This window comes from Thunnus thynnus, chromosome 13 (assembly GCF_963924715.1).
Source record: "Thunnus thynnus chromosome 13, fThuThy2.1, whole genome shotgun sequence".
NCBI lineage: Eukaryota > Metazoa > Chordata > Actinopteri > Scombriformes > Scombridae > Thunnus > Thunnus thynnus.
In genome coordinates this window covers 11,017,849-11,043,253 of record NC_089529.1, presented here as the reverse complement: position 1 = coordinate 11,043,253, position 25,405 = coordinate 11,017,849, and the positions used below count along the sequence as shown (strand labels likewise).

At 37.4% G+C, this 25,405-nt stretch overlaps 3 protein-coding genes across 3 annotated transcripts; 1 reads left to right on the top strand and 2 right to left on the bottom strand.

Annotated features, from left to right (window-relative positions):
- Positions 1 to 1,255: 1,255 nt before the first annotated feature.
- sat2b (spermidine/spermine N1-acetyltransferase family member 2b) lies at positions 1,256 to 6,051 on the top strand. The gene is made up of 6 exons (XM_067607855.1): positions 1,256 to 1,417; positions 2,371 to 2,422; positions 4,900 to 4,983; positions 5,228 to 5,329; positions 5,541 to 5,581; positions 5,766 to 6,051. The coding sequence occupies exons 1-6, from the start codon at positions 1,355 to 1,357 to the stop codon at positions 5,943 to 5,945; spliced, it is 522 nt and encodes a 173-aa protein (XP_067463956.1). The 5' UTR covers positions 1,256 to 1,354; the 3' UTR covers positions 5,946 to 6,051.
- Positions 6,052 to 8,566: 2,515 nt separating this feature from the next.
- LOC137195469 (claudin-15-like) lies at positions 8,567 to 12,762 on the bottom strand. The gene is made up of 5 exons (XM_067607856.1): positions 12,450 to 12,762; positions 10,911 to 11,075; positions 9,353 to 9,434; positions 9,096 to 9,206; positions 8,567 to 9,002 (listed from the first exon to the last, which is right to left on the bottom strand). The coding sequence occupies exons 1-5, from the start codon at positions 12,664 to 12,666 to the stop codon at positions 8,903 to 8,905; spliced, it is 675 nt and encodes a 224-aa protein (XP_067463957.1). The 5' UTR covers positions 12,667 to 12,762; the 3' UTR covers positions 8,567 to 8,902.
- Positions 12,763 to 17,231: 4,469 nt separating this feature from the next.
- Positions 17,232 to 23,803, bottom strand: grk1b (G protein-coupled receptor kinase 1 b). The gene is made up of 8 exons (XM_067607860.1): positions 23,305 to 23,803; positions 21,284 to 21,993; positions 20,094 to 20,221; positions 19,611 to 19,768; positions 19,037 to 19,120; positions 18,775 to 18,899; positions 18,444 to 18,645; positions 17,232 to 18,077 (listed from the first exon to the last, which is right to left on the bottom strand). The coding sequence occupies exons 2-8, from the start codon at positions 21,977 to 21,979 to the stop codon at positions 17,794 to 17,796; spliced, it is 1,677 nt and encodes a 558-aa protein (XP_067463961.1). The 5' UTR covers positions 21,980 to 21,993; positions 23,305 to 23,803; the 3' UTR covers positions 17,232 to 17,793.
- Positions 23,804 to 25,405: the final 1,602 nt, after the last annotated feature.

The following is a 25,405-nucleotide window of genomic DNA, read 5'->3' as shown; positions in this document are numbered from 1 at the left end:
GAGTTCAAGGTGTTGCCTTAGCCTCCAAATTCCCCAGATCTCAATTCCATCAAGCATCTGTGGGATGTGCTAGAAAAACAAGTCTGATCCATGGAGGCCCCACTTCGCAACAGGACTTAAAGGATCTGCTGCTAACGTCTTGGTGCCAGATACCAGAGGACACCTTCAAAAGTCTTTTGGAGTCCATGCACGACGCACCAGAGCTGTTACACAATATAAGGCAGGTGGTTTTAATGTTATGGCTGATTGGTATACATATTACGCATTTTGATTTATTTTTACATAGGCATTCACACAAGAGTGGTAATACAATGCAACCCACATCAGTGTGTAGTCAGTGTAGCAAATAACATGGATGTGTGATGTTGACAGATAAAGGAACCATCCTGCTCAAGTTTGATTATTACACTACATGAGAGCATAGATATAATATGTTGTTAAAATTGGTCATTTCAGAGCTCCTTTCCTACATACTCAAACTACTTTTAATATTTTCAGAGGAAATTTGAATAGATATTTCAAGACTTGGATCAACAATTGTCAACTGCAAATTACTTTTATGTAGAAGACATTATCACATTTTCTGGAGATATTTTTAAGATAACATAAATTGCTCAAACAAAACATTTACCACTGCATTATCTGCAACTGTCTCGTGTAAACCTCATCAGTGGTGTAAAAGCCAACACAGAGAATGTATATATTATAGAAATATTAACATTAAAACATGAATGTTTGAGTAGCATTTCACTGGTGGAGCTATACATTATATATCGTTGGGTAGTTAAATCTATAATGCATCATATTTAGTTACTGTTTGTAACTATCGGTCAGATAAATGTAGTCTAAAGAGTACGATATATCCCGCTGAAATGTACAGGAGCAGCAATATAAAAAATCATAAAATGTAAATACTCGAGTACCTCAAAGTGGTACTTCAGTGAAGTACTTGAGTACATTTACTAAGTTATCCTTCCACTGCTTCCTGTTAGTCGTGTGTTAATTGATTTACGTTTTATTTGGAAGGCAGAATTGCTACACCGGAAGCCTTTTTTCCTAGGATGGCGAGGCCATCACCGCCCTACTCTACCTCTGATTGGCTAGTCCTCATTGCCTTCGTTGTTTGGGTTGGTTAGGTTTAGGCATGAGGAGTGAGATTGGTTAGGATTAAGGCAAAAATATCAGGGTAAGCCAATCAGAGGCAGAAAAGGGCGGGTCATGACTTCGCCATACTAGGAAAAAATATATGGGCACAGATTTGTAGTATTTTGCCCCCAGTGTCAGGGTAGTGTGGTGGGCTGACTCTGGTAGACGAAGTAAAAGTTCAAACCCTGCTGCTGTTGCTTCTGCAGACATGAATTTCAAAGTACGCGCTGCAGCAGCAGAAGACTGCAAAGACATATCGAGAATGATAATGGTGAGTGAGTTGTAATCATGGTGAGGTCTTGTAGCGGAGTGAAGCTAACATTAGCTCCTCAAAAAATGCACCACAAGGAAAACTGTATCTACGGAAGCCGAGAACAGCCGTGCTTGCAATTATTTTAACGCCGTTATCTTGAGATCACGAGTTAATTATTTCATTATCTCGAGATGACGAGATACTCAACCCGTTATCGCGAGAAATCAAACGGCCGTTTCCTCCTGTTATCATCTTTATCTTGTTTATCATGTTTATCAGAGATCAGGAGTGCTATGCCAGCATTAGTGATGGGAGAAACCAACAGGGAACCATATGAACCAGTTATGTTGACAATTGTTCACTGTTTCTAAGCAACAATCAAAATGGCGGCATCTGCTGGGCAACTCTTACATTGCTTTTATATGTAAGGATTCAGGGCAAGACGTCATGAAACAGGCGAAATATATGTAAACTTACCGCTGTCATCATATCTTATTTAATAAAGGTTATTTACCAAAAACTGTCTCAGATCATGGATGTACAAATATACATGGAGATAATTAGTTATTTGTTAATAAGGCTAATAGTAACCGCTTAATACTTTTGTAAACTCTAATGAATTAGGGATGAATCATGACAGTGATCTTGAAGGCTGAAATCAGGTGTGATAAAAGAACCAGACACTAACTTTTGAGTTGTCCATAACTAACCCGTGATCTCGAGAAGACAAATGTCATAATCTCAAGAAATAGGCCTTTTGTTTTCTCGAGATGAATTAACCCGTTATCATGAGAAAATTATGTTATCTCGAGATCTTGAGATAATGGTGTTTTTAAAAAGTAATCGCAAGCACGGTCGTTCTCGGCTTCCGTATGTAACACCTGTCATGTTTCTATTAATTAATACATGCCCCTTGGTGTATGTGTCAAATGAAAGATAACGGCATAACCTTATAAAATCTTTTTCTTTAGGAGTTGGCTGTTTATGAAAAAATGCCCGACCAAGTGAAGATATCCCATGAAGGTAATTTTGATACATGTGTAGCATTGAGGGGAAAACAGAAAAACTGGATTTGTAAAAAAAAAAAATACAGAGAAATCTTCCTCTAAACTGAAAGACTGTTATTATTGTATTAGTATATAGTGTATGACTGTTTTATGACTTTGTTTTAGTGACACTTTAAAAAATGAAAACAACATTAATAAACCTTTATCACAGAGGATGTTTTAGCAGGAAAAGCCTAGGGGAAACTTTAACATTAATGATGTCAGAGGAGAGGTTCCCAGGAAGCTTTTACGCTGAGCTCACATGTGCAGAAACCAAAGGGATGACGCCATTATCAGCGTTATTGATGACACCTGCGCCCTTCCTACTGTGACATATCAATGTCTACTGTGAAAAAGATTTATAGTACCATCATTGAAGTCCATATAAGTGGTGTGTAACCATGTCCAGATAGTATAATTTGCAGAGTGAGATTAGATATTATAGAGTCAGCAGTGCAGCACAGGTGTGGGTAATAATAAATGGAGTGTGCTAATGAGTAACAGTAATGAGATTACAGTCACTTTGATAAGCAGCAGCATACGTGAGTCCAGCCTTGGTGAATCCTCAGTAGGACAGGATCAGATCGCTTGGAGAAAAGATTCAACTTTAGGGTTAGTTGCAGCTCTTCCTGCTCTTTACATTATCACTTGTCATTCAAGTTCAGCTACTGTATGAATGAGCAGTACAATACAATCAGTCCTTCTTATAACTGTATCATCCTGCTGCCCCTGTTGGCAGAAAACACTTACTGAAGGGATCCAAACCTGTATTTAGTTCAGAGTTATTATACTACTCTGACTATCTCCATCCATCTGAATATCTGCATGGAGTGAGTAAAGAGAGGGAGGCAGGCACAATTATCTCTGACCATCTGTTACTTTTTGTTCCTTTGTTGATTTGAATTCTCAGATGCTTTTCCTGTCATTGTTCTAAGATGTAGATTTAGACATAACAGGGGTGGAGCTTTGCTGTCAGAGCGCCTAGACTTTGTGATGACGTGCCTCAGGAGATCTGAGCAATGAAAAGTTTTGTCCTTTAAATTGCTTGTAGAAATCCATGTTTTTAAATTTGTCAAGTCTTTTTTTTCACCATGTTAAAACAGCTTTCCAGTTTTTCAGAGTTCATTATTATTCAGTTCATCTTCTTCATCTTTCTTCTTAATTTAGTTTGATTTTAAGTTTATTATTATTAAGTTCATCTCATTCATTTCTTGCTTCACAGCCAGCCCAGTGTAAATTAGTTGAGCACTGTGTGATAATTGTGATGTGTACATGTAATACATTTAATGATACCTTTCTTGTTGAGTTTTCAACTGCTGGTGGCAAATTGTTTCTCGTGTTCTACAAGCATGTTCGTGTGTGAGCCAAACACCACGAGCACAAGCTTGACGCGACAGACTGTTCTGCTGAAGATTCATATCAACAGCTCGTGGTGGTATAATACACCACAGAGTAGCAATGTGCTATTATATGAGAAATGGAAAGAAAGAAGAGAATGTGCAAATGTATGATGAGGTAGGGAAAGCATTCAACATGTTTATGAATTTGATTGTATTGTATTTATTGGGACCATGTACAGTGTTAAACATAAATGTTGATATTTGATGTACTGCACTAGATTTAGCTTAAAGCTAATTTTCATCTGCAGTCCCTTACAATTAAAACATATAACAAACAGTACAAAGCAAAAAACACACAGGACACACGAGCTACACACAATCGCACATCACATACACTCACAATGTCAACTAGAAATTAATTATGTAAGCTTGTCAAATTAAAAGCAAGATTATTTGCGTTCATGAGAAGACCATGAGATAAAATTTAGATTCAGTGTTTACAGAGCTCAGTTATTTTTCAGCAGATTCTTTAATTTGGTTTTGAACATACTGATGAACTGCAGCTCTTCATATCATCAGGTGGGATGTTCCACTGAGTTGTGGCTTTCACAGAGAAAGCTGACTGCCCAAATGCAGTGTGACGAAATGGTCTGGTACAATCTTGTATAGAGGATATTCTGGAGGATCTAATAGAATTTACTGAGCGAGTGTACACAAAGTCACATAGTGGAGGAGGGGCCAAACCATTTAAAATTTTATAAACTAGGCACAAATTTGAGAATAATCTAAAATAAGTTAAGAACTTAATCGGGATAAAACCCACAGATTTAGATGTAAATCTTTGAGATGTACAATAGAAAGATGTGATTCACAGTAGTGATATAATTTCTTTACAGCCTGTTGTTTGCCTTAATGGACTATTGTGTAGCAGTGTCATCATGTGCCTGAATCTCAGCTGATATTGTTAATATAAGAGCCTCAATTGTTTCCAGTATTGATATTTTTGATGTGTCTAGTCACTTGCTGGCAACGGTCACACAAATACTAGTATTACCTCTAATAGGAAGATAAAATGTTCCTTTGTTGGTTAATGATCTCTTTTGTTTTACTGTAGAACTGGAACGTGACGGTTTCTGCCAGAATCCCTTCTTTGAATGTCTCGTGGCAGAAGTACCTGAGGAGCATAAGTCTAAAGAAGGTGAAGTGTTGATCAAGGCCCGCCTTGTCAGCCAGCTTTGAACTTGTCGGCATGTTACACAGATAATAAAGGGTCTGCGTCCTTGCTGTTTAGATATGCCCATGTAGTACCCAACAAATCATGATGGCTACTCAAGTGCAGCCTCATAAATCAACAGTGCAGGTGCTATTCTGTTCCTTTTCACAGCTGAAACTGACAATTTTTTAATTGTTCTTGATTGTCTTTTTGAATTATGTCCATGTAGGATTCACAATTGTGGGATACGCCCTTTACTTTTACACTTACAGCACATGGAAGGGGCGGACAGTATATTTGGAGGACTTGTATGTGATGCCAGAATTCAGAGGTAAAATGTGTGCTGCCATGTTACCAACAAATCTTGTAATGTAAAATTGGTTTTATGTAATTTCTTACTTGTGTGTTATTTCCAAATTATACATTCTTTATATTTACTACACTCTTAATATTGTTATATTTATTCTTTTACAAATGAAATAAGTAGGTTTTATAAAGTAAATACTTTCAACTTAATGTTTTTTTATTTATTCCCTCAACAGGAAATGGCATCGGCAAGGGTTTATTGAGCACAGTTGCTAAGGTAAGAATGTATTTGTTGACCACTAAAGCAGTTTTCCAGGAAAATAGGATTTTTAACAGTTGTTTTATAATTGCTCTCGCGGTGAAAAGTTTGTTTTTTTAAATTTTGATTGCTGTAAGTAATGTCCTGTGTGAAGAAGCGTTAACAGAGCATGATTGACTAAGGGACTGTCTTGTTCGCTCAGGTGGGGAAAGAGAAGCAGTGCGTGCGGCTGCAGTTGTCCGTGTTGAACTGGAATACTCCCTCTCGAGACTTCTATGCTGCTAAAGGAGCTCAAGACCTCACTGAGAGCGAAGGCTGGCACTTTATACGTTTTGATGGACAAAACCTTGACAATTTAGCAAATGACGCTCCGAAAAATTAGTTTGACATGGAAAAGATGTACCTTGTTGTGAAAAAATGTGGCTGGATTGTTTTCCTTTTGTTTTCTGCCATAAACATTCATCTTTTATAAGACAATGCCAAAATAAGCTTCACTCTGCCTGGTTCCTCTTTAGTCTCTCTCTTGAGTCTCCTGGTTTAACAAAATTATATCTTATTCAAAAGCCCTTTATGTTTACTTATGTAGAACGGAATATCAAATTCTGTTTACTCATAACTTACATATATTACATACATAAATTATATGAAATATGATTTAAATTCTCTAATTTAAGTACCTTTGACCCTTTGTTTGATTATCCTGCTGAAAGAGGCCACTGCCATCAGGGAATACCGTTACCATGAAGGGGTTTACCTACTTACGTGGGTGGTACATGTCAATGTAACATCCACATGAATGCCAGGACCCAAGGTTTCCTAGCAGAACATTGTTCAGAGCATCACACTGCCTCCGCTGGATTGCCTTCTTCCCATAGTGCATCCTGGTGCCATCTCTTCCCCAGGTAAAAGACGCATATGCGCCAAGCCGTCAACATGATGTAGAAGAGAAGATGATTCATCAGACCACACCACTTTCTTCCATTGCTCTATGGTTTAGTTCTGACACTCACATGCCCATTGTAGGCGCTTTCGGCGGTGGACAGTGGTCAGCATGGGTACTCTGACCAGTCTGCGGCTACGCAGCAAGCTGTGATGACACCTGTCTAACATAGCCAGCATTAACTTTTTCAACAATTTGTGCTACAATAGCTCTTCTGAGGGATCGCACTTGACGGGCTAGCTTTAGCTCCTCATGCATATCAGTGAATCTTGGGCACCCATGATCGGTTCACCAGTTGTGCTTCCTTGGACCACATTTGGTAGCTACTGACCACTGCATACCAAGAAGAAACTACAAGACCTGCCGTTTTGGAGATGCTCTGACCCAATCTAGTGATCAAAATTTGGCCCTTGTCAAAGTCACTCAGTTTCTTACGCTTGCCCATTTTTCCTGCCTCCAACGCATCAACTTCAAGAACTGGCAGTTCACTTGCTGCCTGATATATCCCACCACTTGACAGGTGCCATTTTATCCAGATAATCAATATTATTCACTTCGCCTGTTAGCGGTTTTAATGTTGTGGCTAATTGGTGTGGTTGTGCTTTATCACATTTGAGTGAAAGAGTGCAAGTTGAACTGTTGTTGCATATTTTAATGGTTCCTAAAAAATGTTTGCATCTTGTATATCAACATTGTGAATATAAAAAGAAAAAAAGATCTCTTCATCTCTCTCTTAATCAGGAAGTTAGACCAAACCAAATCATCTCTGGATGATCTGTTGATGCTCAGCGAAGAGCTTGTTTCGAATCCGTAGAGAGTAAAAGCAATCCCAGATGTGACACCACATCTTTCCAGCAGATGGCATATTCAACCAGTTTTTTTTTTCTTGGCTAGTTCTTAGTGATCCGTACACTGATGCCTAAAATTTACATTTAAAAAAAGTGTGGTAGATTTGTTATTCCGGGTCTACATGTGTAGTAGTGGACCTAATCAAAGATTGGAGCAAAGGCAGGATTTTGTAGCAACCTTGAGATCAATTATGGATTTATGACAAATAGGATATCTTTATTATCTAAAATAGTGAAAATCATTATCCCTCATTAACATTCATCCATCAACATCCAGATTTTTGTGGAATCACTCACTGAAAATGATATTTATTTGTGTATAAAACATACTAAAAACTACAGGAACATATGTAAAATCACAGATTAGAAAACTATTTGACATATCACTTGAAATATGCACATTTGCCAAAAAAAATGCACAAAACCTAAAGGCTATGTTTCCATTTCTTTCAACCTTGTTACTCAAGTGTTCTGGTTCTGAGGTGGGAGTAAAGTCCCAGGCTGAGACCTCTGGTGTACTGTGATTATAAATTGGTTACAGTTGCATGTTAAAATGACTCTTTATGACTTTTGTATAGTCCAAGTTACAGAGTCAGATATTAGATACCTCTACTTGAGAGCTTTATTTTCTCTAACATCAGCCGGATCATTTATCAAGATTGCGCAGATTTCTCTTGGAAATTGCCGTCTAATAGGATGATTATTCACCACAGTTGACAGCAATATTCTGCATTGTATTTTGTGGAAAGGGGTGCAAACCTCATCTTTCTTTACCAGAGAACCTGAGGCAAGTTCAAGGATGCAAGGTAGATTTAAGGTACAACAAAAGATTATAACACTCTACATACTCACACTAAATGCATATGCTTGAACACAAACAATTAATTGTAAAACAGTTTAAGATGATCTGATGATTAAATAAATCTGACTTACTGTGTATGTGTTCCTAGTCAGAGTAAGAAAGTCAGATAATTTTTTTATCTTAAACATTAAAAAATTATACTGTTGTCAAAGTCGTACACCCCCAGAGATCAGAAGACCAGATGCAATTTTCATAACTTTCTTGCAACCTTTTTCTTAAGATCAAGTAATCCTTTGCTATCAATAGGATATAAGCAAGGAAAAGTAAGTAGTGTGAAAACTTGGTTAATGAAAGATATTTCTAGTTTATTGTGATAGAAATGGTCCTGTACTGGGATTCCCTTCACGTCAATATGTATTTTGTAATCTTGTACTCATTATGTTGCAATTTCTCTTAGTAAGCCCACAGCAAGTTACTGAGGTACATATACGCTGGAATATTGAAGCAGTTTTCACATACATTTCATATACAGCAAATATGTGGCACTAAAAGGTTTAGATAAAGCCGGTAAATCCCCCAAGTCAAATCATGGTTACTTCTGTACAGTGATCATGAGTATGCATTTTCCATTGTAAATACTGCCCTCTCATAGAGCGTTTAGAATAATAAACTGTTTCTTCATTAAACACATAATCCAGCCATTGAATTGACTTTTACCCCATCGGTTTTCCTTCCTTCATAATGACCTTTCAGACATATGCATTTCTTCCATAGTTGCTTGGGACAGACTGAGACATTTCCACAGTTGACAGCACACGTCCTCTGGAAGAGGGCTGATATGGATACGGTCTAAAACACAAAAGAATGCTGCAGTTAGTAAGATATGTGCCAATTCTACTATACCCAGTGAATTAATTAAGATATTTAATAACAGATACTCACATTTTCTCATTGGGTGTTTTGATTTTGCAAGCACATATCAGGCATGAACCACCACAAATGGCAAGTGTGGCTGAAGACCAACCGATATACAAGCCCTCTCCAATTTCATATCTGTGATACAATAATATTTAACATGTATCTTATTCTATGTATTATTATTTAGTTCATGGTAAACAATAACATCACTTTGTGCCATTCAGCTATTGTTCAGCTTCTCTAAAGTCAATGAAGTATGGATGCAGTTTGTATTTACTTACTTTGTCCCTGGATAAAACTGGTCAAAGAACTCCTGTGTGATGTTGGCTGCATACCAAGACACAGCAATCATGGTGCACATCCCTACAAAGCACAGACACTTGTTTACTTTTGACAAGAGGAATGTTGGTATAAATGCAAACAACGCACACATTTAAAAAATACATAATGTTGAAACCTGGAGTTTTTAGATTGTAAAGTGATAGCGATGTAAGATGTATAACTGAATCTGAAACTGATCAAAGGAGCAATTTCTCCTTTAAAATCAACTCTCCTCTATAAGTTATCTTAATAGAATACCATTACTATGTAAATAAAATAAAAATAAAATGTAATATAATTTAAAAGCCTCTCAAATTTGATTACAATTATTACACCCCTCGCTTAGTATTGGTCTTGACAACAACAATTAAATGGCTCATATTTCTTTGTGAATTTGTGGACCTTTTACGGTCAGAGTGTTGTTTTCAGCTGTTTGGCTCTAGAGATGGCAATGCCAAACTGTTACAGATATTCATGGCCCCAGAGAGTGAAGCCCATGTTTCTTTGATGATTCTCCGACCTTTCACCAGCAGATCAACTTTTTTTTACTTATTCAGTGAAATATTTTTACTTCTACTTGATTGTCATTCATGGTTCCCAGAGGATGAATCTCTCTAACTTTGGGGATCCCCTGAAATTTCCTGCAGCACTACCAGCAGGATGACATTTTGGGTTCAGAGTGAAATTCGAATTGCAATGAAATTTGGTACAGATATATGGTGATGTCCTGACACCACCATAAGGTACACATGTTTTCTTTTTATTGGGATATCTTGAAAACGATTAGTTGAATTGCCATTACGTTTCTTACAGATGCCCTTAGATCATGAATTGATTTTGATCCCTTGACCTTTCGTCTAGCTTCATCATCAGGTCAAAATTTCAGTTGGTATACTTTGGTTTATGATGACATACCTGCAAAATTAATGAAATTCCCATTAACCTCAGTTATACTATGTGTTTATTGCAAATTAGCAAGAGTTAGTATGCTAACACGCTAAACTAAGATGGTCAACATAGTAAGCATTACTTATTTTCATTATTTATTTGTGGACATACAGGTCCATGATATTCCTTGTCTCCTTTCACTGCATCACTTTTTGTATTTTATGTTGTGTGACCTATTTTAACAATTCATAGACCTTTGATAATATCAGGCTTAAGTGCTTGAGCAGGCTTGTTAGATTAGGGATAACCCTTTGAACTGGCGACCCATTTTCTGATAGCTTGTCTTCTGCACACAGAGATTGGAGTATCAGACATGTTTACCTCTCCAGGTATTGTGGGTTAAGATGAGGCTTGTTTCTTTTTCTTAAATCAATTTCTCATGAGTCCCATGTTTCACAATACTTGCAGAGATTATTTTTCTATTGTTGTAAACTAGCGTCCCGAAACTGGACGATTTCAAGTCATTTCAAAGCGCAGGAGCCTTTCTTCATTACACACCAGAAATATGAAACTTCTGACCAAACATTTTCTCATGCTTGTTTTGTTACATTGCCATTCTGTTGTCTTTACCCTGTAGTAAAAAGAACACTCCTCCAATTGCAGCAATCCTCCCCTTCAGGATGTAGTTTTCTCCTCCTATTTTAGAGCACTGCATTCCTGCAAGAGTAGCCACGAGCCCAAATGTCCCAAACACAATGGCAGCGATCATCAGTGCTCGGGAGGCCTGTATGTATCCTGTTCACAAACATAAAAAATACAATGATGTATTTATTTACAATATGTTCCATACATAGACACAAGAATGTATTTACAATTTAAAAAATTAACAAATCAAATGCATAATTGGATTAGTAATCGTAATATTGATGCTGATGCTGCAAGCATCATATTTTTCCTATTGCATTAAAAATATGTGCTTTAGCTACCGAGATGACATTCATTGTTGCATCAGTAGCATAACTATGTTGTTGCGATGTGGGTGTGAACCTGCTAGAGGCTCACTAGTATTGTTGCTGGCTCTGTAATCAAAGGCAGAGTCCTATAGCAAACTCTATTTACAAGGATAAAAGGCAAACTCTGTGCAAAACACAACTTCAGCCACAATTCTAGACCAATAATATTTACTTGAACGTATCCAATCATCCAGCATTCTCCAAGAGATAAACCATAGTCACAGTTGTATATACCTCTGTAGTTTCAGTGAAAGGATTCTCACCTGCCTCAGGTTTGATTCCTGACCAATTCATCAACCTTTTCAATCAAAAATTTTATGAAACATTAATATATGTACTATGTTGGAGCTAGAGAGTATATTTCTGCCCGTGATGAGATGGGGTTGTGGCAAAAAATTTAGCTCAGAACTAGGGTGGGTATCCAACCTTGATACTTTCTTAGTACCAAACAAAATGAGAATAGTAGTAGAAAGGTCTGATACATTATTTTGGCTGACACCAAGAAAGCATTCAGAGTTTGCATTTGCCTTACAGCACAGGTTGTTCTGCCAAAGTAGGTAACAGGTTCAAACAAATGCAGTTGGACATTAATATCAGTTCTTAGAAATCGGTTTAAAGTTGATATTACTTTATGAGTGTCAGTTGATCTGAGTTCACTGCGGTTGTGCTTGATTATCCTCTCTCATCTTATATTACCCCTGTTTACTACAGATTACAGAGTTTACTACAGAGTACAATAGAATGCTCCTGATAGGTTTTTAAAGGTACACCAAGATCACATCTAGACCAAGTGGACATGGAGGAAAACAATGGCAAAGACGAATTTCTCAATTGTCGGGTTGGATCCAGTGGTATAAGATTCAGCTTAATTCAGTGTAAATCTCCAGGTCAAACTTTTTTTATTGTATATAACATTATCACCCCTATGCACCTTGAGGATGAACTTTAAGCTTTTTTCTTTTTTTGTAAAATGCTCTGTTACTACAAAACTTATTTTCCCTACACCATCTCTATACTAAGCTGCTTGAAGAGTAAAGTTTTTTTTGTTTGTTATATCACTTCTTCAAAATCCAGTTCCTTGAGTGGGTGGATTTGGATTTGAGCCTGATAAGTAGTCATCAATACTTATAAAACAGTTACTGTGTTGGCCACATACCATTAAGTGCAAGCAAAGATGGAAAATCCCGGCAGTTGTGAACTCCTGTAGAGTCAGTTGCACAGGACATCCATAGGTTTTCATAGATGGTTGATGTGGTGATAACGTTACCATCCACTGTAGAGACTTTCCAGTATCGATTTGGAAGGGCAACCCCAACCATCAGCCAGCCAAGAAAGCCCAGGAAGAAGGCAAAAGCTTCCACTATCGCGTTCATATTTCCTTGTTTTATGTGTCCAATCCGTGTAGTGTTATCCAGAGAGAGGAACACTTAAGACAAACGTTGACTCTCAAGCTATCTTCCTGCACAAACGTGTGGATTGTTTGGCCCCACAGACTCACTGTGCTAGACCAATTCTCGGCAAACCCTGAGCTAAGATGCTCCAGAAAACTAGAGATCAATGATTAATTCCAAATAGTCAACTTATGAGTTTCCCTATTATTCTCAACTCTATTGAACCTTTTCAAAGACTCCAAATGTTTACCCAACTTAAAGGACAACAGAGAGGTGAAGTCCAACCTTCCAACCTGCTTACAAACGTCTATAGACTTAAAGCTATTTGTCACCTTATGATGTTTGCTTTGAACACTGTATCAATAACATCAAACCGTTATTGATGGGATTCAAGTCACGTTTTGGCTCCTCAGTTCACCCTCTGTCCAAGGGATGATGGGAATGTGTGTGGTACTTAGGGGTGAGGGTGCATCACCACATACCGACCCCCAGATGACCAGGTTTGCTGCCCCACAGATAAACCTATTTGCTTGTTTGATAGCTAAGCCCAAAAAAACTGTCTTCATTTATTTTAACTAATTTAGCATTGTTGGTTATCAGGCCTTTATCATGACGAAGAAACCACCATTTTACTTGAAATTTGACTCTGTTCTAAAAGGTGTAGACCTAAACACATTTTTAAAGACAATTTTTAGTGATGGTGCTGGATTACATTATATTTTTAGGTGTAACCCACACTTAAAAATGAAGCACCACTTCATAAAAACTAAGAACAGATTGACTTAACTGTTTATTAACTGCTTCTCAAATACAGCATGTGATTAACACAGGTAGAATTAGGGTTAATCGAAGTCCACCATCATGGCATTAAATGCAATAGATACAATAAAAATAAGCACCTAAACAGTATACTGATAATCTTATAGCCCTATGATAATGTTTGTGAAGCTTGATGTAATGTAATGTAATTCAGCACAACTCCAGTACTATATACAGTATGTCTTTGCAAATATCCATAAAGTGGATTTACCTTTTCTGACATAACCTCAACAAAAATAAACTTTTCAAGCTTCACAAACTTTACAGAGCCTCAATCAATCAGAATATGAAGCTGCATTTCACTCAGTTTGAAGTTACAGGTTAGAAAATGCATACTCAGCTATTACATACAGCTAAATCATTAGAGAATAACTGAAAGCACAAATGATAATGTGAAAAATATTAAAAGAAGTCCAAGCAGTTTCTTATTAATCACTAGTAACTATCACCTTTTTTAACAGTAGGTATTGATTTAATTACTTTTCTAAGATCCTGAAAAGAATAGGTTGATCAGAAATAGATTATTAGACAATAACAACTTCTACTTTTACTTACCTGGGAGAGCAAAAAGGGATGGAAAGTCACGGCAGTTATAGATCCCTGTTGAATCACTTGCACAAGACATCCAGAGATTCTCATAGATTGTGGAGGTTGTAATTACGCTGCCATCTGTGGTGGATTCTTTCCAATACTGATCTTGTAGTGATATGAAAATCAATATCCAGCCTCCAAAACCAAGGAAAAGTGCTATAACCTCAAGGATCTCTTTCATCTTGAAAGTAATTTTCTATTAATAATTAGCAAAACGAATAGATATTGCCTCTGTGAGGAGCTCTATTCGCAACTTCTGTATCTGATATACATTTTGGGAGTGTGAGAACTGCCTCAAGTTTTTTTTTCTCATGCACTCAAACCTGGACTAATTTGAACATTGATTTGTTGGCTGTAGCTACATTATAAGTCTGCTATTCCCGCCCAAAATTGATGACATTTCACTTGCCTGGCACGTTACCATAGAAATGTAAGTATACAATGAGCATTTTTTTCCCTCTTCTGATTGGCAGAAACAGTTATCACAGCTTTAAACCCATTAACCAAAATGTTTAAATGCACAGGGATCCTTTGGCACTGATTGCTTTGGGGACATTTTACAATTAATTGTTTTATTCAGTGGTAATGTTTTACAAAGCTTCACAAGTGCACTATGGTCATAATTGCAAAATGTGTTATAAAATATGCATTAATAAATAACTTCATCAGAGAAAGGTTTATCCATGGTGTGAATAATTGGAAAACCTCTTCTGAAGTGATGTTCTTGTTGTAATCTAGGTTTACTCTGTATCATTCTTTTTTTTTGGTTGTTCACATCATTTTGTCTTCCTGCCTGTATTCCCTTTTGAGGAATTGGTAGCTTGTGATTTTAGGCAGGTCATTTCAAGTTCCATTAGCAAATACTTATGGGGAAATACTGAATAGAGGGCAGAGCAAACACTGAAAGCTGTGTAAAAAGCAGTTGGTGGGTGATTTATTGAAGGCAGAAAGTGTCTATATTAGCGTTGGTTAAGCATTAACGAGTCTGAAGCAGGACAAAAGATGCATTCAAATTCTTGCTCTTTGTAAATACATTTCTTATACTGGAGCGTATAGATTTAACAATGATGTCTGTTGTGTTGACATAGTACAGTGCTGTGCTATTCTAACATACCCTTATTATTTATCATTGTCTTTATACATTAAGCAACATATGGAGGTGTACATCAAACAGGATTTAGAAGTACTGATGTATATGCAGTACAATAATATATTCACTTTGTATTTACAGCTTCCCAATATTCTGGAGATATTGAAAGCAGAAACATTTATGAGAAACTTCAAACTCGCAGATACAGTCTGTATCTTATCAAAAGTGAATTCTCTACAGCCGACCATTAATCAGAAGCGCAGTTCAAAGTTCTGTCATATACTTGTACTGTATACAATATTGAACAGAGATTCAGGCTTTAACTCATAATCTTTTGTCTGTTAATATTTTATTTCCTTGCCCTTCCCTCAGTCAGCTGAAATATTTATTCAGTTGTGTCCGCATTGACCTCCTCGCTTAAAGGGAAAGTTCACTTAGAACAACCCTCAGAGGGTTTTTGATGTGCAACCTCTGACACTGTTATCACTCGCCATTGAGGTCAGTTAGGAACTGTTGTTGACAGTGAGACACATCAATTACATAACCAAAAACAAATAAATGTTTATATTGTGAACATGATGATTTCAGATATTAGATTTTAAACAATAAGGTAATGCATACAAGGAAAGCTTAGCAGGAAATAGTTGTAACTGGTCGTCCTCACGCAGGTGTGAGGGTGAGGTCATGTTCTTTCCCATTAGACAGAAACATCTTCTGTATTTTAAAGATTTTAAGGTCAATCTGATTTGATTATTAAACTTGGTCTTGGAAGTGTGGTTTGATTGAGAGGTCTGTATTAGTGTCAGGTTAACGCTCAGAAGTTCCCATGAAGACCCAAGTTCTTGAAACTATACATCTTTCTTGTAGTTATGTGACCTAAATAACTAGCAAATGAGAAATAACAAAAAGGTGACAAATCTCAAACTTTTAAATTGATAAGAGGCTGTCAGCAGAGATGTATGTAGCAAAAACAAAGTCTTTCTTTTGAAACCATACAAATGACAGATTTGAAATAAAACACCAACCGATAATATTCAAAAGGAGGCTCTTGATTTCCGAATATAAAATTATATAACGTTATCTATACTGGTTTATCCCTGTCCTCCTCTTATAGGGTGTTACTGGCCCAGCTTGTTCATCCTGAATTTTCCCCAAGCACAAGAACACACGGCTGTGTTTGATTTTTAAATTACATGACATTACATTACAAATGAAATCTTATATGAAAGGAGCAGCTGCTGTAGTGTTATGATTGATGTGATGATGATGCTGCACAATATCTGCAATTAATTAACTGTATTCAGGTACACTATATCAGGAAGTCATCCAAGTACCAAATGACACATGTCTACTGATATCGATCAGTAAATGAAGTGATCTCTCTGGTAGTCAATTAAGATGACTTTCATAATTTAACATCTTACATATTTGACAAGACCTTTGTGCAGTTCTCCACTGAGCTAGATTTGGATTCTGATACATGTGATTCATTCTGATTCATGGTTCAGTTATGTGCTTTCAGTATAAACTATTTAAATAGTGTGACGTTGTATTACTTTGCAGAGTCAGTGTTTGTGTACTGTATGTAATAGAGTTTCGGTGAAGGCACTGCTTCAATACATGGTATAATAAATCAGTATGATTGACTGCTAAGATTACAGCTCTCTCTCTCTCTCTCTCTCTCTCTCTCTCTCTCTCTCTCTCGCTCTCTATGTCTCTCTCTCTCTTTCTCTTTCTCAGCATACCTGACAAAGTTACATAATTAAATATAATCCCACTCTCACCTTTAGTGCTGCATTAATCTCAATGTTACTTTAAGATGAACTTTTAAAGTTAGACTTGAAATATGCCGTGATTTAATTATTTACACTAACCTTGACCCCCAAAACTGAGCCAATTGAAATAAGCAGGTGTGTTGGTGATTTCAGTCACACATTAGTGTTCAAAATTAACACGTAAGTGCAGAATTTTCTTCATGTGTTGACGGCTTCATACAAACACACCGATGTGGATAGCAGAGCCATGAAAAGAGGAACCAACACATATATTTGTGCTTTGCAACATTTTATTGATTGCTTTTAACTCTATCTACAATATTTGCCTTAATAATTACAATGATACTTTTTGTTATAACATTATATCAACACAGTTGTCTTTAGTCCAAATAATATATATTATATAAATATTGCATCTTTTTTCTATACAAAATAATTTTTATTCAATTTTTATATAATTACTAAACAAAAATATTGACATATGCAAAGATGACAGCGGCCATTATTATTAGTGCAACCATATTTACATTTTCTGTTACATAATATCTTATGATATATTGATGATATATTATGCTGACACTTCAACAATATTACTGCATAACCATTACAATATAGGTACATATTATTCTGTATTTATATATTTATATATTTATATATGTAAATAGACAAATTTATTCAGTACAACAACAGATTATTGTACAAATTACAGATTATGAGCAAGTGGCACCAAAAGAGCAAATACCAAATCTAGATGTGTTTAATTTCAATAGATATTCTTCACTTAAATTTCTACCTGCCTCCTTTTCCTGCTCATTTTCTATCAGCTGCCTCAACTCAAAGGAGTACACAACCTCCACCTTTGGCTTCCACAAAGTTCGGGTCGAGGTCACCGGGTAGTTTGCCGTTCTCTCCCCAGATGTTCAGCTCTCCAAACACACCGGTCTCGATCATCTCCTCCTGCCATGGGATTGGGACGTTGCCAGTAGAAAACTCATTGAAGAACTCAGTGTCCTTGTTATCTATGACCACACCTTTGATTGAGCTGAAGACGCCCACATCGTCAATATCTTTGGCATAGACCATCTTAGGATCAGGGACAAATGGTGGTGGTAGCATGCCTTTAGATGGAACACAGAGGACATCAACAATTTAATGTGAGGCAAATACTTGTTTTCTTCGTATTTCAACCCCTTTTGGTGCCATTCATATCTTGAATTTCTTTGGACTCGGTATTCCCTCTTTATTATCTTATCCACTATTCATTAATTCATTCAGAAATATAAATAGATATAGGATATGATAGATGAAATTAATAAGAAATCATAACCTTCACTTAAATTCACAGAGTCAGAGCATAAGGAGCGTGTGTCCTGATGTTTGTTCAAGTTCAAGCTATTACTGCTTAAATAATTTATGAACGTTTTTATCGCAGTGCTTCAACTGATGTATTTTTGTGTGTTGATGATTTTGTAGACATAACCCACCTGCTTCCAGACGGCCCCAGTTTATCTCTTTGAAGAAGGGGTGATTCTTGAGCTCGGCACACTCATTATTCTTGAACCCAAGGCGTTTCTCTGGGTCCTTTTCCAACAGACCTTCACAAAAATCCTTGCACTCTTTGCTAAATTTGGGTGTATATGTAGCCGGATCGTTCAAAATTCTGCGAGTTACCTCTTCATGCTCAACCTAAAGAAAGAGAACATTTTGCAAATGAACGTTGAATGTGAGGTAATTGGCCACCAAGAACTGGCACTGGACAAAAGCAAAAAGGTGATTTGAGGATATTTCTCCCCATAAAAGACACATGTTTTGTACCTTCTCTCCTCGTACTCTAAAGGGCCCTTTGGCTGCGATCATCTCATACACTGTCACTCCAAGAGTAAAATAGTCCACTGTGTAGTCGTAGCGCTTCTTCTGGAGCAGCTCTGGAGCCATGAAGCCTTTATTCATAGACAACACAAATTCATACACAATAACTTGCTTAGAAAAAAATGGTTTACATGATAGTGCAGATATTTTTTTTCACAGTGACAATGACCTTTCTACTTCATCTTAAAATATCATTTTGTTCACTTACCTGGAGTTCCTGCATATCCAGAAGTTTTGTCTTTTCCTGGTGGAAGTTCAACAGCCAGACCCAAATCTGACAGGCGAACGTGTCCTGAGTGAGAAGGCTTTGATTACTGAAGTGGCATAATGAGATTAAATAGACCATCAACTATTATGCACAGTAGGTATTAACTCTAAGCGAACATTAATAGAATGCCCGATTAATCCTTGATAAAATCAGTCTGACTGAAACGTCATGTCTATAAAATCTTGAGAGGTCATTTTCATAAAAAAAAATTATATATATTTTTTTTCAATATGTTTTATTTGTAAAGTGTTTTCCTTATATTCCCCTGACCTCGCTGCTCTTTATGATGTCTGTTTAATGTGAAGGCAGTATTTTTGTCCATGTTTAGATCCTGTTGATGTGAGCAAATGCACATTTTTATCCAATCCTCTGAACCAAACCTGCGGTTAACAGTGCAGCACAGGTTACCATGGTGACTTACACTGACTTATAATAAACCAGTTTCATGAGATAAGCCAGGGTTGAAACCAGAGATGGCTGGTCCACCCACTAATCTTTCTTTCTTTCTTCTCACCTGCATCATCCAGCAGTATATTTTCTGGTTTCAGATCTCTATAGATGATCCTGTGCTGGTGAAGGTGCTCCAGCCCACAGATGACCTGAGCTGTATAGAAACGTGTTCTCTTCTCATCAAAACCAGGGTTTTTTTCGTCCACATTATACATATGAAACCTGTGAGAGGGAGGAGGATGTTATACAGTATTTTCTGAAGCTTCTGTGAAATTAAGAAAAGTAAAAGAGTGGTAGAAGAAAGAAGAGAAGCTAAGGACTCCTTAAGTTATTCACTGACTTAAAGCATGACGCACGTGAGAGCCTAGTCAGTATATTAGCTGTGAGGTTTATCTGTACTTAGGCTGATTAGTAGAGATGAGTAGAGTGGAATAAGTTCCCATGTTGGCGACTACAGAGACCAGTATGTAGCATGTCATTCAAAGGCACTATCAAGCTATGGATATCAGCTTGTGTGTAAAGCTGTATTTGTGTTTATATGAAGCACCTGAGGTCTCCACCATTCATGATGGTCATAACTAAGCAGAGGTCAGTCTTGGTCTGGAAGGCGTAGGCCAGCGACACGATGAAGCGACTGTGAACTTTTGCGAGGATGCGCTTCTCCACAATTGCTCCCTAAACAAATCAGAACATGATTAGTCCAACAAAACCAGGAACATGTAATATCAACTATGAAAGAATCAAAGCCCTATCATATGCAGCTACAGGGGTGTTTTAACTTATTTTGCCTGTTTGCTATAGACATCTTTTGAGGACTCTGTGGGTTTGAACAGACTGCTTGATTGACATCATTCTCACTCATTTGACTTGTCAAACAGTAACCAATGGCCGATTAGTTGCCACATTTCATGTGGGCGTGACTGATCCAAAGGTCCTGGTCTGGCCCTATTTTCTCTCACATTTTGACAATGTCATAGGAAGAAAAGCACAGGTACAATTAATTGCACATTTAGAATAGTTGAATTCAACTAAGGCGTTTGGTGTTTATGCATACAGTTCAGGGACCTGGTATTTTAAATGCTGGCTCTCTTGCATGGCTTGCTTGAGGGATTGCAATCATTCTGCAGGTTTTACTCGATGGCACATGGTCAACCACACCTTAGGGATGCTTAGATGGAACTGCCGTCATTAATATTATTGTAATATGTAATATCTGTGCTTTCCCTTCTATAACAAGTAAAAATGTCTGCTGTGAAAAAGGTATATTGTGCATATTGGCTTACTGACACACCTAAATGGAACTAAGCCATCATTAATGTTATTAGTTACACCTGTGATTATCCTGCTCCTACAAGTTCTATCAGAAATAGCTCTACTCTCATTAGTACATAGTATATGAAGGTACAACCTGAGCAGAGGGCTAACCAGCCACAATGGAAAACCCATGTTTTGGTGTGCATGGTCTTTAATGTATTGTATTATGTCTGAGAAGGTGGACTAACTCAAAGAACTTAGTGTTCATTATCCACTGATGCTTTTAAAAGCAGTGGGCTTGAGTCCAGTCTCTATGTCTGGCTCTGAGCTGCTTTGTGAGGTCTTTAAGAGAGTCACAAGCTTCTTTGCATTAGCTGTTGTGGTGAAAACTAAACCTGTGCCACTCACTGGGGAATATTGTCTCCCATTCTGTTCTTTCTTATATCTATGAGTGGGCCATTAAATGCCCCATCAGTGCTTTACCTCATAGCCTTTACGTTTCTTCAGCCTCTTTTTTTCCAGCTTTTTATTGGCGTACATTTTGCCCGTTGCTTTAGCCTGGCAAGCAAACACTTCCCCGAAACCTCCTTTACCCAGGACCCTGAAGTCCATGAACCACTCCTCATCAACAGGCTGGTTCTCCAACCATTTGAACTGAACATAACGCAGGAAGTACATGCTCTTCTTGAAGCCATCTACGGCCTTCTCCAGGTGTTTGAGCAGTTGTTGCTCGCTCTCTTTAAACAGGTCACCACGGACATTTTTGAAGTCTTCCTTCACTCGAGTGACGGCCTTCTCCTCCAGGAAGCTGCAAAAATTCTTTGATGCTGAGTCATAGTACTTATTGACGATTTTTTGGGCCTTCTGTACTCGGTCCTTTTCTTGACATATGGTGTAGTCTTCGATGTCTTTCCACAGCTGCCCAGCATTCTTATGGGTTGCGTCACTCTCCAGGAACTGTTGGAACAGGCGCTTGCCAATGGGCTGTTTGACACACATGCTGTCAAAGGTCGAGTCTACAGTTGTCTTCATGTGCTCACAATTTCTGATGTGTGGGAGTTTCAGCCTGGCTCGCATCTTCTTGTCACGCATGGCGGCTGCTGCAGCTCCGTCCACGCTACCACGGGCCGAGACATAAGCAGAGTTTGCCACCACCGTCTCCAAACCACCGATGTCCATGGCTGCACCTTTTCCTAGCACACACAAGACCAGTAAATATATCAGTGAAAGTGCTGAAATATGTTTTGCATTCACCAGTTGATTTTACATTGTAACATTGTGTTGTTACAATAGTTATGAGTAAACTTCCTCTAATTTCCTTCTCTTTCTATTTTAAAAGGGCCATGAATCATCTAGCCCATTTGTTCTGATTAATGGATAAAATTACTTGATTTTTACGGGAGCCTGTCCAATCATTATGACCTATGGGACTCTTTACTCAAAGATCCGATGATAACAGAGTCCCTGGGATGCAATTTGATTTAATCTGCCATTATATTCTACCCTTAATGTTGCTTTTGCTTTATCTTTCTTTCACATTTAACATCCTGTTCCCATAATGGTTGCACCAGCACAATGTTATAATTCAGCTGTTTTCTATCTGATTGTTAAAGTACATTTGATTACTCTGTGTGCAAAATGCCGTAAGCCTAATGACAAAGCCTGATGGATTAAATTCCAGATGAGAAAAATATTCAAAGTGGAAAGGGAATAATGTTGTAATATGCTGCACCCTGCTGTTCAAAAGACAAAAGTTACTGAAGAGGGCATTTTATTTCAGATGCGTCAGACAAGGGATTTGGAGAGCTGCAAGCCCAGGAATGAGAACATTAAGCTCAGACTGAGCAGCCCACAGTCTTTTCACTTCCTCAGCCTGGTTCCTTTCTTTGGGCCAACATATATAGAATATATATGTAATATAAAGTGGATCACTATATAACTGTTAAGTCTTTCTGGGTGCAGACGTACATTTCATGTCATAAGCTGCTCCGTCATGACCTGGTTCAGTGGTAAAGTGATACTATTGGCTGCGTATGTGCTTCCCTGTCTTAACATAATCCAATTAACACTGATTGTTGATACCAGAGATTTATGTATAGACGACTGGCCTCCTTTTTTAATGAAGCTGCATTTTTGGACAATCTTTGAAATATGTTTAAACAGGTGGAATACGTAAACATAACTGATCTCATTGCCTGTAAAATACAACTCTTATAATATCAAAAGAAAAATCTACAATGTGAGGAAATTTACTTAACTTATTAACTTTAACTTAACTTCTTAACTAATTCTAAAATATAAAATATTAGTGTAATGTTATATAGTGTTATATAAAGATTATGAACAAAAATCTGCAGATCTTTACTGACAGAACATTTAACCAATAAATAATATCAGCAATCTGTCGATAAATAGTTTTTCAGCTTATGTTTTATTTAAGAAAGACAAAATTTTACATCCAGATTGATACCATATATAATTAATATTGATATATAAGCACTTACCGAACTTTTTTGCTGTTGCAGTGAGTTAAATGAGGACTTGAAGGCAATAAAGTAAATCCAACTGGGTATCATCCAACATATATTTTCTTCTTTTCTTTGTTCCTTGTTCTTCCATCAACCAGGACAAATAGAAATCATCGTCCCATCAGGGTCTTGAACACACTTTCTTTAAAGTCACTGACTCTCCCCTGTTTCCCCTTGTTCGTGCAGCAGGTGTGGTGAAAAGGTTGGGGCTACAGGTCGAGGTTTAATCTGCACCTGAAATCCTACTTGGCAGTTCATTAGCTGGTGAAGATTACACCCTGATTATCGGACGGAGCAACTTGGCAGAAGCTATTAGTGTAACTAGCAGCGGGAGTGATTACTGATGAGGAATCATGTTCAGAATCACTGGGAACCATTCAATTGTTCAACACTGAATTCATGATTGGTTTCAAGGAAAGCATGTTTCTCAAACATATGACAACAAAAGTATGAACCTTCACTCTTAATTGATACAATTCTTTATTGACAACTATCCTACAATCCTTGTACAAGCTATTATATTTTGAACCATAAAGGCGAACATTAATGAAGGCTAATATACATAGTAAAGTAATCATCACCATTTTGACTTCATTCAGTCTTTTGAGTGACAGTGCAGCTCAGAAGCAGGCTACAGATCGAATGTGGATTATCTGATGTAGGTGTCTAAAAGCACAAAACAGCAGCACAAGCATTTACATAATCTTTGATCCCATGAGCTTGATCGTATGAGAAAATATTGCTAGCATTCACTGAATGCTGCACGTGAACCTGGATCTTTACACATGCAGGAGCAGGGTAGAAAGATATTATGTAGGTACATTTCAGGTGAGCGGATTTAGCCTGTGTTTGAGGAAACGGAGAAGAGGGATTTAGATCATTCAGCTAAAGAGGACTAAAACTGTGCCAAACAGTGGAGAACCTGTTTCAGAGCAGTTTAGCCAATTAATAATGAGATGGGAAATTCACAGATGTCAGTGAATGCCACTGCATTAAACTGTGGTTGTCTCTACAGTTTAACACGTTAAGACAGCTAGGAAGTCATACATGTTTTAATGTGTGCAGCTTTAAAAAAAAAAAAAAAAAAAAAAACTTGGGCATTTTTAAGATGTCTGGTCTAAATGTAAGACAATGTAAATACTACACTGTTATGACAGAGTGATCTAGCAAGAGGTTAATTATTTAAGTTAAAACCAGACTGTGCAATATTTTGTGCAAAGGAAGACAAACTGATTTAATGAAGGTAAGATGTTACAAATAGGTGGCTCAATAGAGGAAACTTAGGCCTGTTTAAGTCAATGTCCTGTACTGTGCTACATGCTGGGACTGTTCGAAAGACCCTGAGAAGAAATCCTATTTAAAGGGGTTAGGGGTGAAACAGATTCTACGTTCAAGTCTAATCCAGCTCAGTGACGGAGAACAATCCCACCCACCCAGACAAGGATTTAGGTTTTCAAAGACAGTGATATCTGATATGATCTGATCACTGTCCTGTCATCTACCAAGTCAAAGGTAAGAGCACAGAGGTGTCACTACACCTTTAATCATCTGGAAAAAAAAAAAAAACATAATTCCTCAGTTCCTCTAAAAAATCCATTTCAAACATCGTCTGGGTTTACACTCATTTTTCCTCCATTGCACTGTAGTTTATCATGCTCTGATGGCTTGGCTAAATAATGACCTGTTGGTGTTTTAAAGGCAGGTGGATAAGCCTTTCCTGTTTAATTAATTCAGTGCAAAGTAAAAATCCCATTACATTTGCACACGCTCCGGAGTTGTCAAAATGTCTGTGATCCTCGAGTTGCTGAGCTGTAAGTGCTCTTCAGCTGATTAAACAGAGATGTGGTTAAAAACAGCGCTGGAAGTCACAGTTCCCCCTCAGACAATAATCTCTAATTGAAAGTGATGCTGCTGCTCTGCTGACCTAGTATTCACCTGAACTCACTTCACAGAGTAGAATTTTAATAGAAATACTGGGGGTTGTGTGTCAGTTGAGGCTTAATTGTCATTGTTAAATGTCTTGAAATGCATTTTTAAGTTCACTGTAAATATTCTAGATATATAAATGACCTGAGAA